Raw genomic sequence first — 15,976 nt, 5'->3', positions numbered from 1 at the left:
CGCCTGCGGCCAGCGATACTTCACATCCCAGACATTATCATATCGCAGGTTTTTGTACACGTCCAGTCCTTAGAAATGCTACAGTGAATATTATGGGAAGTGTATAGAGCAAATGCCTGATCTACTAAATGTATCAAAATGTTTCCTTCTGTGGAGAGGATGAACCATGATGTCAGCGTACACCAGACAAACCCCTGCCTGACCGCTCAAGGTATTGGAGACTGCAGTCTGCCTGTCATTGGTTGGCGCACAGATCTCCATAGCTACATCTGTGTTCAAACACTGTTCCCTGCTTCTCCATGCAAGCTGTGACTTATGTCCAGTCACACATCTCCCAGCAAGACGAGAGAAGAATCTGGTAGGTGTTTGTGTCCTTGCAGGTTCTGCTCCAGTATAACCCGTACCTGCTCTAATCCTTTCTATTGTTATATTTTAATTGCAGCACGATACAATGTAGCAGCGCTGAGATCAGCGTTTTACAGACCTCATTATGATGAAACAGTGCGAATCTATCATTTCTCTCTGTGAACAATGTACGTAATGCAGCTGCATATGGCAAATTTATCTTTTCTACATCAGTGTTGCATCCCTGAAGTTGATGCTAAATGACAGCGTTCTAGAATTGCACTGCCTTGAGGCAAACGGAGATAGAAATGATAGTAGAATAACTATAAAACCTGTTTGGCACAAGAGAAATGACTTTATGGACCTATAGTTCTATATAGTGCAGTGCTATCAACCATTGTGGGGGCAAAGGGTAACATAGTCTTTGCCACATAAAGTTAAATGGGTGATTTGGGCATCACTTAGGTTATATAACATTGCATACAAATGTATTTGCATGTTTAAGGGGGCAGGACTGGGAAGAATGGATGACAGGAGACATGTTGCATCAAATCATGGTTGAATGAAGAATCATAAAATGAACTCCAAATATAACTTTATTATCTTACTGATATTTTTTGAAATTTTTTCCTAATTCCATTATTTTAGGTTAAGTACCTTGAAACTAGAGGAACTCTTTTCAGATTTGTAGATTAAAGGGGTTTTCTGCCATCTTTATCCACTGGATAGGTCATCAGTAGAGATGAGCGAGCACGCTCGGTTAAGGCAGTTACTCGAGCGAGCAATGGTCTTTTCGAGTAACTGTATACTCGTCCAAGAAAATTCGGGGGGCGGTGGAAACGCGGGGGAGAGAGAGATCTCTCTCACTCTCCCCCCCCCCCCCGAATTTTCTCGGACGAGTATGCAGTTACTCGAAAAGACCGATGCTCGCTCGAATAACTGCCTTAACCGAGCATGCTCGCTCATCTCTAGTCATCAGTAGTTCATGGACAGGGGTCCGCTACTTGGGATTCTCATTTATTAACTGGTCGTCCGGCCCGTTGCCCTGGATGTTATCATCAGCATACAGGGAAGGGAGTGGGAAGATCGGCTTCACTCCCATTAAAATGAATGGGAGAGCTGCATGGCTATTCCACTTCTTCCTGCTTCTTTCATGGTCAGGACTGGATTTGACATCTTGACCATGAGAGAAGCAGAAAGTGGACTAGCAGTGCGGCGCTCTTATTGATTTCATTGGGAGTGAAGGTGGTGCTCCCATTTTCTGTTTTAACCGCTGATGACAACATCCGTCCCACTGCACTGATAGCAGGCAGTGTAATCAGTTGATGGGCAGAGGTCCTCCTGAGCAGAAGACCCTCGTCTATCGATTACTAATGACCTATCCGGAGGATAGGTCATCATCAGTTGAGAAAGGGCAGAAAGCCCCTTTAATGCATACATATATGAGTGTTTAAAAAAGCAATATAGTTGCATTAAAAACTTATTTTTTTCCATAATTAAGAGGGTATGTTGAGAATATATTGCCTCACAGAGAAAGTACCACACCATAAAGATTTTGGGCAAACCACGTGACCTGGGAGTGCAATAAAAGGGGAAAACCAGTTTGTGAAGCTAACTTTGGTGACTTTGTCACGCCCATAGATATTGCTTTGTGTTGTTGTTGTTTGTGTCGGGATAAAGATTAAGGAGTGAGATGTGATGTATGAGATGTTAGCCCAGATCCTGGATCTAAATGCACAGCTTGCAACACTGAGATCCATTGGAAATCTGGAAAAGGGTATGCTTCTCACTGAGCGGGCACTCGCTGGGGTAGATGTGGGGGTGGATGATAGTTCAAGAGTAGGATGATCAGGCAGCTAGCTGGATGACAGAAGGAGGGGTAGAGGGAAGAGATCCCAGAAGGCTAGTCCTGACCTGGCACACCCCAATAAGTTTGCAAAGTTGGCAGTTGAGGGGGATGCCATTACAGGGTTAGCACTGCTGCAGCACAACAAGAAGGGAAATAGGAGTGCTGGGCAGGCTAGACAGGTGCTGGTAGCGGGGTACTCAATTATTAGGTGGACAGGGGCAATCTGCCACAAAGACTAGGATCGTTGAACAGTGTGTTGTCTTCCTGGCACTCAAATTCAACACATTGTGGAACTGGTTGACAGATTACTGGGAGGGGCTGGTGAGGACCCAGTGGTCATGGTGCACATTAGCACCTATATCAAAGTTAGAGGTAGGTGGAAAGTCCTTAAAACCAGTTTCAGGAAACTAGGAAGTAAGCTTAGGGCAAGGACCTCCAAAGTAGTATATTCTGAAATACTACCAGCTCTCCAGTGGTGGGTGCAGAATTTGTTTTTTTTATACAGCTACGCTTCAGTCTGAAAATATGAAGAAACCTGAAAAACTCTAACTAGAGAAGGTATAGAACAGTAGTGTCAAACTCATTTTCATCGACGGCCACATCAGCCTTATGGTTGCTTTCAAAGTGCCAATCTTAATTGCAAGACTGTATAAAGTTAGCTACTTTTTACCTGTTAAGCCAACTGGGTAGGTATTTTCTCCACCCTCCCAGAATGCCCATACTAGATAGGTAATTCCCCTCCATTAAGTAGATGCCCCCAGTAGGTAGGTAAACTCACCCAGAATGCCCACAGTAGGTAGGTAATTTTCCCTAGTTAATTAACGACCCATACCGATAAAGCAGCTTAGGGATTTTCTGTATAATAATTACACATAACTCCCCAATGCTGGTTTATAGGTAAGCACCCCCAGAAAGCCTGCTGCAGCCAGTGTGTGTGCGCTACATTACCAAATTATGGAGGTGCTGACTGTTCTCTGACTTACTTAGTGGCTGCCATCTTACTGACTGCTTCTCCTGCAACCAGGGACACAAAGATAATGATACAGCGTCCCATAGGGTGACCCCAGACACATGGCATATGCTGAGGAGCTAGGAGGGCAAGATGCTGGCTTTTCATGGCGGCACTTACCACGCTCCCTCCAGGAGGGACGCACGCAGCCAAGGCCAGGGCAGCGCTGGGCATCTTCTGGACACCCTCGGCATGGAGGTGCCCAATAAACATTCGGACAGATGATGAATGAGGTTGTCATGGGTTCATACCGGTGGGAACCACCGTTCCGGTTCCCACCAGTATGAACATCGGCAAGGAAATAAACGAGCCACAGACAGTTGTATAGTACCTCAGGTCTGGGTCAGGGCCTGGAATAAACTTTACTGGAAACGTTTAGTAGTACAAGGCACCAAGAACAAGTTTAGGACGTGCAGGAATGAGATGAAGTAAAGTACCTCCACACAGCAGACCAAGACTGTAGTTGCTCGTGTGTGATTCTATGAAGACATGTACCTCCACTCAGCAGGACTCAGCCTTTAAGATGCTTGAGTGTGAACAATAAAGCTGAAGTACCTTCACCCAGCAGTCCCAGAGTGTTGGACACGCGGGTGTGAATTGATTAGATAAGAGTACCTCTGCACTAGACCTTGCCACAAGAACACACACGAGTAACTCACGCTCTCTCTCTTAGTAGCATTTCTGGTGGTGTGCAGGAAATCTTTCCTCTTCTTCCATCTTCAACGCATGAGGGCTGAAGGTCCCCCCATGTGCCTCTGTGATGAACCTCCAGTTGGAACTCTCAGATAGAAGACGAGATGGGAGACCCCTTCCCGCTCTCCTGCAATCACTTTTATAACCTCACTCATACCACGCGACAGAGTAGAAATAGAGACATTTACCAGACAGTCTTTAGATTTTGCAGACATTAACCCATCACGGGATGCAGCTGTGCAATACACATAAAAGAATGACAAGACAGTTTTGCACAGTGCATCAACATAAGACAAGACATGCATGGCATTAATGGAGGGGACCAGGGTGATGTACTGGGCCACTACAATGGCGCCCGATGCATTCACACAAGTGGATGGGGGAAGACCTGATTCAGGTATTTACATGCAGCGGACCTCGCGGGCCACATAAAATGAGGTGGTGGGCCAGATTCGGCCTGCGAGCCCTATGTTTGACATGAGTGGTATAGAAGGAACTGTGAATAGGTACATAAATAACTATGTTGAACAATGTTGACAGGACTGAAGTAGGGACAAGATGAAGGGTGTTTTGTTGTAAAGAATACCCAGTTTCATTATGGAAGCTGGAAGGTAGAACTGGTTACTGAGGATGAGGATAACATCACAACATCTCCGTCCATCACAAGTACAGATCCTAGAGTGGTGATGTTCTTGGCTTGCTGCTATTGGAGGACTAATGTCACTCTACACAATCCTCATATTTCTGCTACTCTCAAAGAAATCGACTTGAAGGCACAAGCCGATACTAGGGTGGGTTGTCCTCTTGATTCCACTATGGAGCCTCATCTTCCATGTTCACCCCTCCTATCCTGTTAAACATGAGTTTGGATTTTTTTCAGTGATAGGCAAAAAAGTAGCAATGCAGTACAACCAGGTCAACCAAGGAGCCAATACCAAACAACAGATTTCAGGCATTTGCCTGGTTACTTTATATAGTGGACGTATAACTATCCAGTCGTCTTGTTTTATTATAGGCTATAATGGATCCTGAGGAGCTGTATATTGCAGCACTTAAAGAAAAAGCTTGTGAGCTGGTAGAAACTGCGATTAGAAATGCCCAGGACTCTCTGAGAAGCCTACAAACAGGCCAAGGCGAGGAATCGATTCCAGGTACTGTGAACCTACTCATGTTACCTGCATGTAAGGCATCTATAGGCATTAATAATACATTAACCCTTTCCAATCCACTGTCTGACGTCTTAAGACATTATGATTTAAGGCTGTACAGCTCCGATGTTGGAAGACGTCCGTTGGGGTTCTCTTACTGTATATTGCCAGCCTCTCTGCTGTCAGAGCCTATCCAACATGTCACCTCATGCAGTACTGGCTTTAGCCAGCAGATAGCGCCGTTGTATAACGGCAGAAAAAGAGTAAGCCCCCTAGGAAAACCAGGATACAAATTGGATTGGAAAGGGTTAATCCATATATATTGTCTTGTTTTAGAACAGGAGTATGAAGGGACAAATATTCCATGGCTCTCCTGTCAAGACTTCACCGTGGAGCTGGGCAAGAAACAAATTGAAGACTATGTCTCGGTAAGATTAGATGACGCAGGATACAGGACCACACATTAATAAGCAAGGAAGCTTTATTTACACCATGGGTAGATTTAGCAAAATTGTACATTTTTCTCGACATATTCAAAATATACATAGAAGCTGGCATGGATAATAGTAAGACCCCCATATATTAGGACAAGATGGTCTAGTATTGCTTGCCATAACCCGTTTCAATCCCGTAGAAGTGAGTTTAGCTGTGTGATCTTTGTGCAGAGCCGCTGCTAAACTCCCTCCCACCTCCCTTTCCCGGCAGCTCTCATAGGCTTCCATAGAAGTCTATGGGACTGGCCAGCGTATTCCGGACGAAAAAATAGGTCCAGAACTATCTTTTCCGGCCGGCGTAAAAATGGCTGATCGGAATGCGCACTGTATGCGCTATCTTTTCCGGGCGACCGATTTTAACACACCCAAAAATCGCCCATCTGAACTGATGCATTGGAATTAGAGATGAGAGAGCATACTCGTTAAGGACAATTGCTTGATCGAGCATTGTCCTTAGCGAGTATCTCCCCACTCGGGAGAAAAGGTTCGGCTGCCGGCGCGGGTGACGTGTGAGTTGCGGTGGTGAGCAGGGGGGTGCGGGGGGGAGAGAGGGAGAGAGAGATCTCCCCTCCATTCCTCCCCGCTCTCCCCCGCAGCTCCCTCCCCGCCGCCGGCAGCCAAATCTTTTCTTCTGAGCGGGCAGGTACTCGCTAAGGGCAATGCTCGATCGAGTAATTGCCCTTAGCGAGTATGCTCGCTCATCTCTAATTGGAATCCAATGCATCAGATGGTCGCATATATCGGCTGGCCATGAAAACGGGGCCAATATACGTGAATAAGCCCTTAGCCTGCACGTGACGGAAGCCACAATATGTCTTGTGATTATCTCATTTATTGTCAACAGACCTGGGAATTCCATGAGAGTTGGTTGTACTGTACAGACTTCCTGAGAGAAGAAGATACAGAGTTCAATAAACTATTCCATTATCGGATGAGATGGAGTATCCCAACGTGTAGGAAGCCCATTCCAAGGGCAACGGCCTGCGTCTACTTTACCATTAAGATCTCCAAAATTAAACCTCCAGTAAGTATTGGTCTACTAGTAAACCAATCAGGATCATAGAAGTAATATGTGACAAGGATATTTCCTTGTGGTGAACTACAGATAGGGGCGTTCTGTGGAAAGGCCACAGGTCCAGTGCTCGTATACAGGTCACACTATCAAGGTAATTGCACTGATTCCCACTCTTGTGGGAAGAGGGGGTCCCATTGTAATATTTGCTATGTAGGCTTGTGATTACATATTTGTGTATGGGGCTATGGATTAGACAACACCGTATGGCTAGTTTCACACGGGCGTTTCATCGTGGCGGAAAATTGTGACCATCTGGAGTATTGGATAGGTCTTGTTCTATCTTTTGCCAGAATACACCTGCCGTTCCCATAGACTCCTATGGGAGCCTATGAGAACCATTAGAAAAGGGAAGGGGGAGGGAGTTTAGCAGCGGCTTGCGTTGCTAAAGTCCCTCCCCTTCCCCTTGCCAGCAGCTCCTGTAGGCTGGGGAGGGAGTTTCGCACACTGGCTCCGGTAAGCTCCCGCCCCCTCCCTTTGCCGGCAGCCGGCAAGAGGCGGAGAGGGAAGGGGAGGGAGTTCAGTAGAGCTGAACTCTCTCCCCACGGCTGACAGTAATCTATATCTCTATATCCCCGAAGTGATGCTAGGCAGTTTTGACATAAAAATGCCTTGCATCTACAGGGAAATTGCATGTGGATGAGGGCGATAAACCTAAGGGCTTGTTTATACATTCTACAATGTCTTTGATCACTTTTATTGAGTTTCTTGGGAGGCAGAAAAATTAAAGACAGCATTTTGACCTGGTCTTTGCTGATGACCATCGGCTGTGTGGTTCCCCACTCACAGCGGTGGACATAGGGTTGCCAACCGGCCAGTATTTCACCGGCCTGGCCGGTGCCAGTATTTTTTTTTTTTACCGGCCCTATTACAGGCCGGTATTTTCACTCGGAGCAGGGTGCAGGACCCCGAGCAGCGCTGGGGGGACACGTAGTTGACCGCGGTGCAGGAGGCTCCGGCTACATGACAGTGCGACGCTTCTAGGCTCGGCTCTCAGATGCTAGCAATAGGGATGGCGGATGGAGCAGCCCTGCACAAAGACGGTCACCCCTCCGCCGCTGCTGACCCAGGGATGGCAGCTCGGAATTGCTGCTCATGGTTAGGGAGCTACTGGGACTGGTGTTCAGCTTCCTGCTTGCCACGCGTCTCATCATCCCCCGGGCCGCCGAGCTGCACTGCTACAGCCTGAGAGGTTTCCGCAGCGCATTCCGGCTCAGGAAGGGCCTCACCTGGCGGGATCTGCAGGTTCCCTACATCAGCTCCCTGGAGGCCAGCAGCGAGGAGGATGTGCCCCGCGGCAAGAGCTTCCTCTACATGGGGGTGATGACTGTGCAGAGTACCTGAAGACCAAAGCCGTGGCAGCGTACAGGTGAGCAGGGCATTACCGGGCACCATGTGTGGGTGGGCACTAGACAAGGGGCACTGGGTGCCACACATGGGACTGGTGCAACATGGCACTAGCATTGTACATGGGATGGGTACAAAGAGGCACTAGACAAGGGACTAGTGTAAAGTGATCCTGGGTGGCACACACGGGACTGGAGCACAGGTGCACAATGATGGAGCCGGAGCATAGGAACATTGGGTGGCATAGGGGCATAATGCATAGACTGAAGTCAAGAGCCACCAGCACTGTACATGGGTTGGGTACAAAGGGGCACAATGCATGGGACAATGCACAATGCCTACAAGCCACGCCCCCTTTTTACCATGGCCGGTATTTTTTTGTGACAAAGGTGGCAACCCTAGGTGGGCAGTGCATGCTCTTTGTGCAGTGGCTCACCCCTAAAGCCAGCCCTGACCAGGATAAATTCAGCGTATATGCTTTGAACTTCCCCAGTGCATAGGAGAAATGTAGTTCACAAGTGCTAAGCAAGAAGGATTTTACCAAGTGCCCACTTCCCCCACCTTACTGATGAGGATGGGTCCTTCATTATAGGGGTTATCCAGCTGTAAATTTTTGAGGGCATATTATTAGGACAGGCCATCAGTAATAGGGTCTGCCTCCTGGGACCCCTGTCAATCTACCTTAAACTGGGCCTTTGTGCACTGCGCTGATTTATGCAGGAAACAGACAGCTCCATTCTCACTGCAGTGGCCAGCCTTGGCATTACAGGTCAAATTCCCAAGTACTTCAATACCTGTAGTACCTAGCTTGGCTATTGTAGTGGGAACAGCACTTTCAGCTTTCGGCATAAATCAGCTTAATGCATGAGCACAAAGGCCGAGCATATAGCCAATCAGCGAGAATCCAAGGCAGCAGACTCTTGCCAATCTATTATTGACTGTCTATCCTAAGGATAGTTCATCAATGGTTTACAACTGCACAACGCCTTCAAGTGGGTTAGTAGTGGGGAGTGGGGTCCTCAGTCATTGATCAGTAATATGCAGAGACCCCCTAATAAGTGTATATGTTATGGGTCCCTACACTATACACTGATTCTGGCTGAGCTCACTGTTCTCATTAGAGCCAATCTTATAACATTTACCAAACTGTCTACCCTCAGCTCAGCAGTCCTCTTCTGAATGCAGTTCTTCTGCTACCCTGCAGGCGGCACAGCAAGCAGCAGTTCTTCTGCTCCATTGACATGAAGCGATTACAATACCTGTATGTTTGAGTGATGCCGCACATACAGCTCCATTGTTGTTAGCAGAACACGATTTTTGGTGTCACATAAATGATGAGATCACCAGAAAACGAGTGTTTAAAAAACTTTTCCAACATGGCTTGTGATTCTTTTTGTCCTTGACTGTATGAATTTGCTTTGTTTTCCAGACTCAACCAGTTGAAGTTTATTTTGTCTTTGAATCCAACAGCCTTGTTCACAGGTACAAAATATAACTGCACTTTTGTGTGGAATTCACTCATTCTTCATATTTACAAAGTTGGTATTACAGGGAACCTGTCATCTCCCCACAGCACCATAAACTAAGTTATAGCACTGTTAGGGGACGTGACAGGGGGGCGGCTGTATTTTTTTATACTTACCCGCGATCCAGCAGTGTTCCCCTCTGAAGTTGGCACACAGCATGACAATCTGACACTTTTCTGAGTCCCATGCGTGCTCTCCTATACAAGTCTATGGGACAGCGTGGTGCGCCAACTTCAGAGGGGGTCACTGTTGGATCGTGGGAGCAGGCGAGTATAAAAAATACATCACACGGCTCCCATTCACGTCCCCTAACAGCACCATGACTTAATTTATGGTGCTCTGAGGGCATTACATTATACTTTTGCTCACTATATCCAGAGTTCTCTCCCGCTTCTTCTAGAGCAGGGGCGCACAAGGTTTCCTGGTGTGAGGGCTGCGTTGTCATATTGCTTTACTTTAGGGGCCATAATACATTTTAGAAAGGTATTCCCATCTCAATCCATCTTGGTCGCGATGGGAAAACCTTACTATGCTCTACAGTTAGGGTGGTCAGGCATACGGAAAGACAAGTGGGATGCTTTACACTATTTCTGTATCTTTCATAGAAGTCAGTGGGGGTTACAGAAACAGTGTAGCATAGTGAGCTGCACTGTTTCCATAACCTGGAAGCTGTGGATACATCAGAGCCTGCAGAGCTACGCCCACTCTTCGCCCATAGGCTTCCATGTTAACCCTTTCCAATCCACTGTCTGACGTCTTCCTACATTCTGATTGAAGCTTGTACAGCTCCAATGTCAGAAGACATCCGACAGGGTATTCTTACCGTCTATTGCCAGCCACTCTGCTGTTGGAGCCTCTCTGGTGCACACACACTGGCTTTAGCCAGCAGATGGTGCTGTTGTATACCCAACAAAAAGAGCAAAAGCCTTTTAGAAAACCCTGAATCAAAAATTGGATTGGAAAGAGTTAAAAAACAAAAAGTATACTGCGCGGTACACATGCTTTTGCTGAATGACTCGCAATAGAATAGTGCAGTCAACTACGCTCTTCTGTCCAGCAAAAAGGTATACTGATGTACATGAGAAAATGCCACGCTTTTGGCCGGATGAATGGGGGCCTATGGATACGTTTATTGTACACACTGGGAGCCATGCACGGAGCCTTTACGGCCTCCACTTGACGCTATGCCATGCTCTGTTGGGTGCAATATGTATGGAGCTATTCTCCCCTATCATAGAAACAAATACATCTCATTTATTACACAGGTATGATGCCTGCCAGTGTGCTTGGATATTATAATTTAGTTTTTACTTTTTCTGCACTTCCTACAGGCCTGGCCAGACAAGATTCAGAGAAAAATGGCTGAAGGACATAATCGAAAGCAAGTTGATATTGATGAACAGTATTACATTTTGATTTATTGGACCGTTCTTAGTAAACACCTCCATACCAAACCTTACAATTTGTGTAAGACATATTTAGGGAAACGCTGAAGGAGTTAAAAAAAAGTCAGGGAATTAAAAAGATTGTCCAATTATTACTTTTTCTATTGGAACTAATAAGAGAAATCTATATTTTACCAGTTACAAGGGGCTGCTGATAAGTCTTTGGCCTTACCCAGAAAGAAACAAGATAGGAAGATGAAACTTCACATTTATTCCACATACTCTCCACTGATGCCAACACACTTCTTACATCGGTATTCCAAGTTCTGTAAGCCTTGCAAAAAGAAGGATTTCAGTTGTGACTCAAACCAGTCATCCGTAGCAGCCATGGCATCAAAAATGGGGTGAAATTTGGTACCCTTGAGGTGTTTCTTCAGGTTTGGAAACAGATGATAGTTGGAGGGAGCTAGATCTGGTGAATAAGGTGGGTGGTCAACCAGCGGGAAGCCCAGCTCCACCAGTTTTGCCGTGGTCGCTTGTGCAGTGTGAGCGGAGGCGTTGTCTTGCAGGAACAAGGTTCCTTTGGACAGCTTGCCGCACCTTTTGGCCTTCAGTGCTGCTTTCAATTGGTCCAAAAGTTCAATGTAATACCTTGCATTGATGGTGGAACCATTTTGAAGGTAGTCCACTAGCAGCCCGCCCTCCTTATCCCAGAACACAGACGCCATCACCTTAGTGGCTGAACTTCTTTGGGCGAGGAGAACCACTGTGCCTCCACTCTTTTGACTGCTCCTTGGTTTCAGGGTCCTACAAATAAATCCAGGCCTCATCCATAGTAACCAGTCGATCCAGGAAGTTCTTATCAGTTCGGAAACGCTGACAAATGGACTGGGAAGTTTTCACTCGCATGCTTTTCTGATCTGTTGTCAAACATTTGGGGACCCACTTTGCAGATAGCTTCTTCATGTTCCAATGTTCATGGATAATGACTAGAGATGATCGAACGTGTCCGTTACGGACACTTACGCACCCGGACACCGGCTTTCCCGAACACTTCAGTGTTCGGGCGTAAATGTTCGGGGGCCGCCGGGAGGGCGGGGGTCGCCGTGGCAGCGCGGGCGGCAGCAGCGGGGAACAGTGGGGAGCCCTCTCTCTCTCCCTCTACCCCCCACTCCCCGCCGCACCCCCCCGCGCTGCCACGGCGACCGCCGAACATTTTTCGCCCGAACACGGAAGTACTCGCAAAGTTCGGTGTTCGGGCGAAAAGGGGCGGAGCCGAACATGTTCGATCATCTCTAATAATGACACAAACATGTTCACCAGAAATCCCCATGATGTCTGCTATTCCTTTAGCTGAAATTGGCCGATTCTCCAGTATGAGGTTGTGCACAGCATCGACTATCTCCGGAGCAACAACCTCTCTCGGTCGTCCAGGACGTTCCTCATCATTGGTGCTCAAGTGGCCCATTTTAAATTTGGCAACCCAGTTCTAGAGATGAGCGAGCATTGCCTTTAGCGAGTATCTCCCCACTCGAGACTGAAGGATCGGGTGCCGGCGCGGAGGCGCGATGAGTAGCGTCTGTCAGCAGGAGGGAGCGGGAGGAAGAGAGGGAGAGAGAGATCTCCCCTCCGTTCCTCCCCGCTCTCCCCCGCAGCTCCCTGCCCGCCGCCGGCACCCGAATCTGCAGTCTCGAGCGGGCAGGTACTCGCTAAAGGCAATGCTCGCTCATCTCTACCCAGTTCTTAACTGTAGAATATGAAGGACATTGATCCCCCAATGTCTGCGACATATCACCATGAATATCCTTCGCGGACTTTCCTTGCAGAAACAACATTTTTATCACTCCTCTGCTCTCATTTGCTATGATTATCATCTCAGACTCCGCCATTTTGTTTTCCCGCGTGCCGAGATCACTGTTGCCAAAAGCTACAAACACAAAATTTTGAAAACATATATTAGACACATAAGGCTTTCATGTGATGTAACATTCGTTACCATAGAAACAAAAAAAGAACACAAAGCCAAAGACTTATCAGCAGCCCCTCGTATATTAAAAAATGCCCCCATGTTTAGATATTGCTGTTACTTATGGTGCCCACTGGTGTTTTTTTTGGTTCCACCAGAATATCCAACTATCAGGGAGGATGAGGCCCCCCACTAATCTGATATTTATCACCTACCTGGGATAAATGCTTCAGGCTTAAATACCCCTTTAAAAAAGGATCTGTTAGGGCTTTTCCACACGACCGTATGCGTTGTAAAATCGCATGAACGAAAAATAGCTGCGATCAAGTCCCGATCTTTACCGATGCATTTTCTGATGTTCACACGGTCGGCTGCAGCGCATCGGCAAAAAATATCCCGCAATCGGCAGAAATCTTTGGAATGACTACAAATGCTTAAATAGAGCCAGATGTCTTCTTTTTCCCAGTGTTGGCCACAGCTAAACTCCCTCCCCCTCCTTTTTCTTCAGCTCCCATAGGAGTCTATGGGAGCTTCCAGCCTATCTTGGCCAGTGATAGGGCAAGACCTATCTTTGGACGCAGTGTATAAAAATCGGCGACCAAAAATGGCCTCTGATGTGCTTGTTTTGCCGGCAGGTTTTTTCGCAGCTAAAAAAAAGAAAAAGTTTAAAGAAAAATCGCTCATCTAAATGAATCCAAAGCTTCAGATGGTTGCCTGATTTTTGGACGCAGCTTTTCAGGAGGAACGGAGGAAACAGCATAATGCAGAATTGTTGGTTGTGTTCTGCACACGGCAGTATGATTTTCGGCTTCACCAGAAATTAGACAAATATCTTATTAGTAAAATATTATTATTTCATTAAAGTGACATTACCACCAAAATGAAGAAAAAAAAGCAGTCTCCAGGCAAGTCAAAATGACATTCCGTCATACTATAGCTGGTCTGCTGACAGATTTGCAACGCACCCTGCATATTACCAGAACTGTAGGACTGCTGAAGGGAACATTTTTGATAACAGCAAATTGTGAGATTGAAATCTACTATGTTAGCTAAAGTATTGCCCCCCCCCCCCCCCAATGCTGTGCGGTCCGGTGAAGGGGGTATGCACATCGGATGTGTGAGCATTCGGTATAAAGGAGAGGATCACACAGTATATCCCAGTTCAGAGACCACCAGGACGCCATGAGGTGTAGAGCGGACAACGGGGTCTGGTGGTGGGACGTCACCTGAGCAACCAATCAGTACGGGACATCACAGCACTTTTGGAGCTTCCAAACTCCACTACTGGCCATGTTATTGGGACATGGAAACCATCCGGAGTGTGCGGTGCACCACATGGGGACCTCGTAGACTGACAGACTGGAGAATGAAGCCTTCTACAAGCTGTGAAGGCATCACACACATCTGCTGAAACACTCGCTCAGGAGGTCTAACAGGCTGTTGGCACATCCATAACCACAGAACAATCCAAAGGGAACTGCATGGGAAGGGGCATCATGGAGTGGCTGCATACAACATCACAGCAGTGAATGCACCGCGGCGCCCGCGATGGGGCTTGGAGTGTCCTTCTTGAACTGTAAAGAAGTGGAAGGAAGTGTTGTGCACAGATGAGTGACAGCACACTACGTTTCGATCAGATGGTCACACTTGGGTGTGGCGATTTATACACGACTGCAGCATCCCAACAGTTAAATTTGGAGGAGGTGTTTTTTGGTGTTTTGCTGGGAAGGGCAAGGGCCATTGGTTATAGATCACACTCAACCCAATGGGTACAGAGACATTCTAGACAATGTGGCATCACCTACCCTGTGGTACAGCGCCGTGTCTCTACCACCATGACCGAGCACCATTTCATACAGCACACAGTATGAAGCAGAACATCTGCAAACTTCATTGACCAACCCAAAGTCCGGATCACAATCCCAATGAACATATTTGGGATGAACTAGAACACAGTATCCATGCGTGCCACCACGCCCATCATCCCCCACATCACTGTCTGAAGGAAAAGAAGCAAATTTCTCCGCACTTCTATCAGAATTTGGTGGAAAGCGGCCTAGGAGGCTTACTGCAGTCATTGAGGCCAAAGGCGGCCAACACCGTATTTCATCACCCTCTATGTGTGCTCCTATACTTTAGTCAACATAGTCTATAAGCAATTACTCATTATATAATCTGTAAAGAGGCTCTAATTACCTCAATACAACAGCTGTGCCACCATAATTACTGCTCAACCGAGAACCATGCTGCAGAATCGGCACACCGGTTACATGGCAATAAGCAGTCAACACCATCGACTTCACCTATAATTGCTGTGAAACAGCGGAAACAAACGGTACATCGCAGGCATGGGAATTATTACGTTAGGCGAATTTGGCGTGTTCGAGACTCACAAAACTCGCCGATTACGAACCCCATTCTTTTAAATGGAGTCGTATATATGAGAGTGACAGGTCCTATCTTTCACTTTTCTCGGAACGCATCACCTATTGTGTTTTACTGTCCCATTGAAAACATTGAAAGGCGTGCGATGTTGGGTTTCCCATTGAAAACAATGAGAAACATTTGCCGAACCTCTAAGGGGCCTGAAAGCCACGCCGGAGGATTGCTACTTCACCGAAGTGATAGGAGGCGTTCTTACCAGAAAAATGCCTCGCACCTTGTTGAGCACGATATCGGGCTGAGATCACGCTGTATGTAGCCTTAGGGCACCATTAGGCGTTTTTTTACTAGCTTGTAAGGGCGCTATCACAGTGTTAGCAGCGTGTACCAGCACTAATAGCCTGACAATTGTCGGGAAAACATGAGCGCTGGCTGCTAGATCTCATGTATTCGCAGGCTAAACATCATCATGGATTTCATACATTTTACAAGCTTTTTTGTATCCGGCGCCGCAGCTGTCAGTGATTTCCGTGTGTGGTTTTGTAGCTCAGTTGTAGCGCAGTTTCTGGTAGAGAGCAGCCATGTTTTTCTTCTTGGAATCACTTTTACCAATAGAGGGGATTGAACACACCAGCTACGATGAGGACATTTTCTGTTGTGGGGAGTTCGTGGGAGGAAGGATTGGGGGAACAGGGAATAACACGCTTGTCAAGTTTTGCTAAAGAAGTGAAAATGTTATAAAGTACTGTATATAAGAACC

General features: G+C 46.9%; 1 protein-coding gene across 1 annotated transcript; it reads left to right on the top strand.

Annotated features, from left to right (window-relative positions):
* The first annotated feature begins 298 nt into the window (after positions 1 to 298).
* AKAP14 (A-kinase anchoring protein 14) lies at positions 299 to 11,903 on the top strand. The gene is made up of 6 exons (XM_066579875.1): positions 299 to 358; positions 4,912 to 5,047; positions 5,381 to 5,472; positions 6,383 to 6,562; positions 9,387 to 9,439; positions 10,815 to 11,903. Exons 2-6 carry the CDS (start codon positions 4,918 to 4,920, stop codon positions 10,897 to 10,899), a joined length of 540 nt encoding a protein of 179 aa, XP_066435972.1. The 5' UTR covers positions 299 to 358; positions 4,912 to 4,917; the 3' UTR covers positions 10,900 to 11,903.
* Positions 11,904 to 15,976: the final 4,073 nt, after the last annotated feature.

Source organism: Eleutherodactylus coqui, chromosome 10 (genome assembly GCF_035609145.1).
Source record: "Eleutherodactylus coqui strain aEleCoq1 chromosome 10, aEleCoq1.hap1, whole genome shotgun sequence".
In the NCBI taxonomy this organism is placed as follows: Eukaryota; Metazoa; Chordata; class Amphibia; order Anura; family Eleutherodactylidae; genus Eleutherodactylus; species Eleutherodactylus coqui.
Note: the sequence above shows the minus strand (reverse complement) of the source record. Positions and strands in the feature narration are given on the sequence as shown.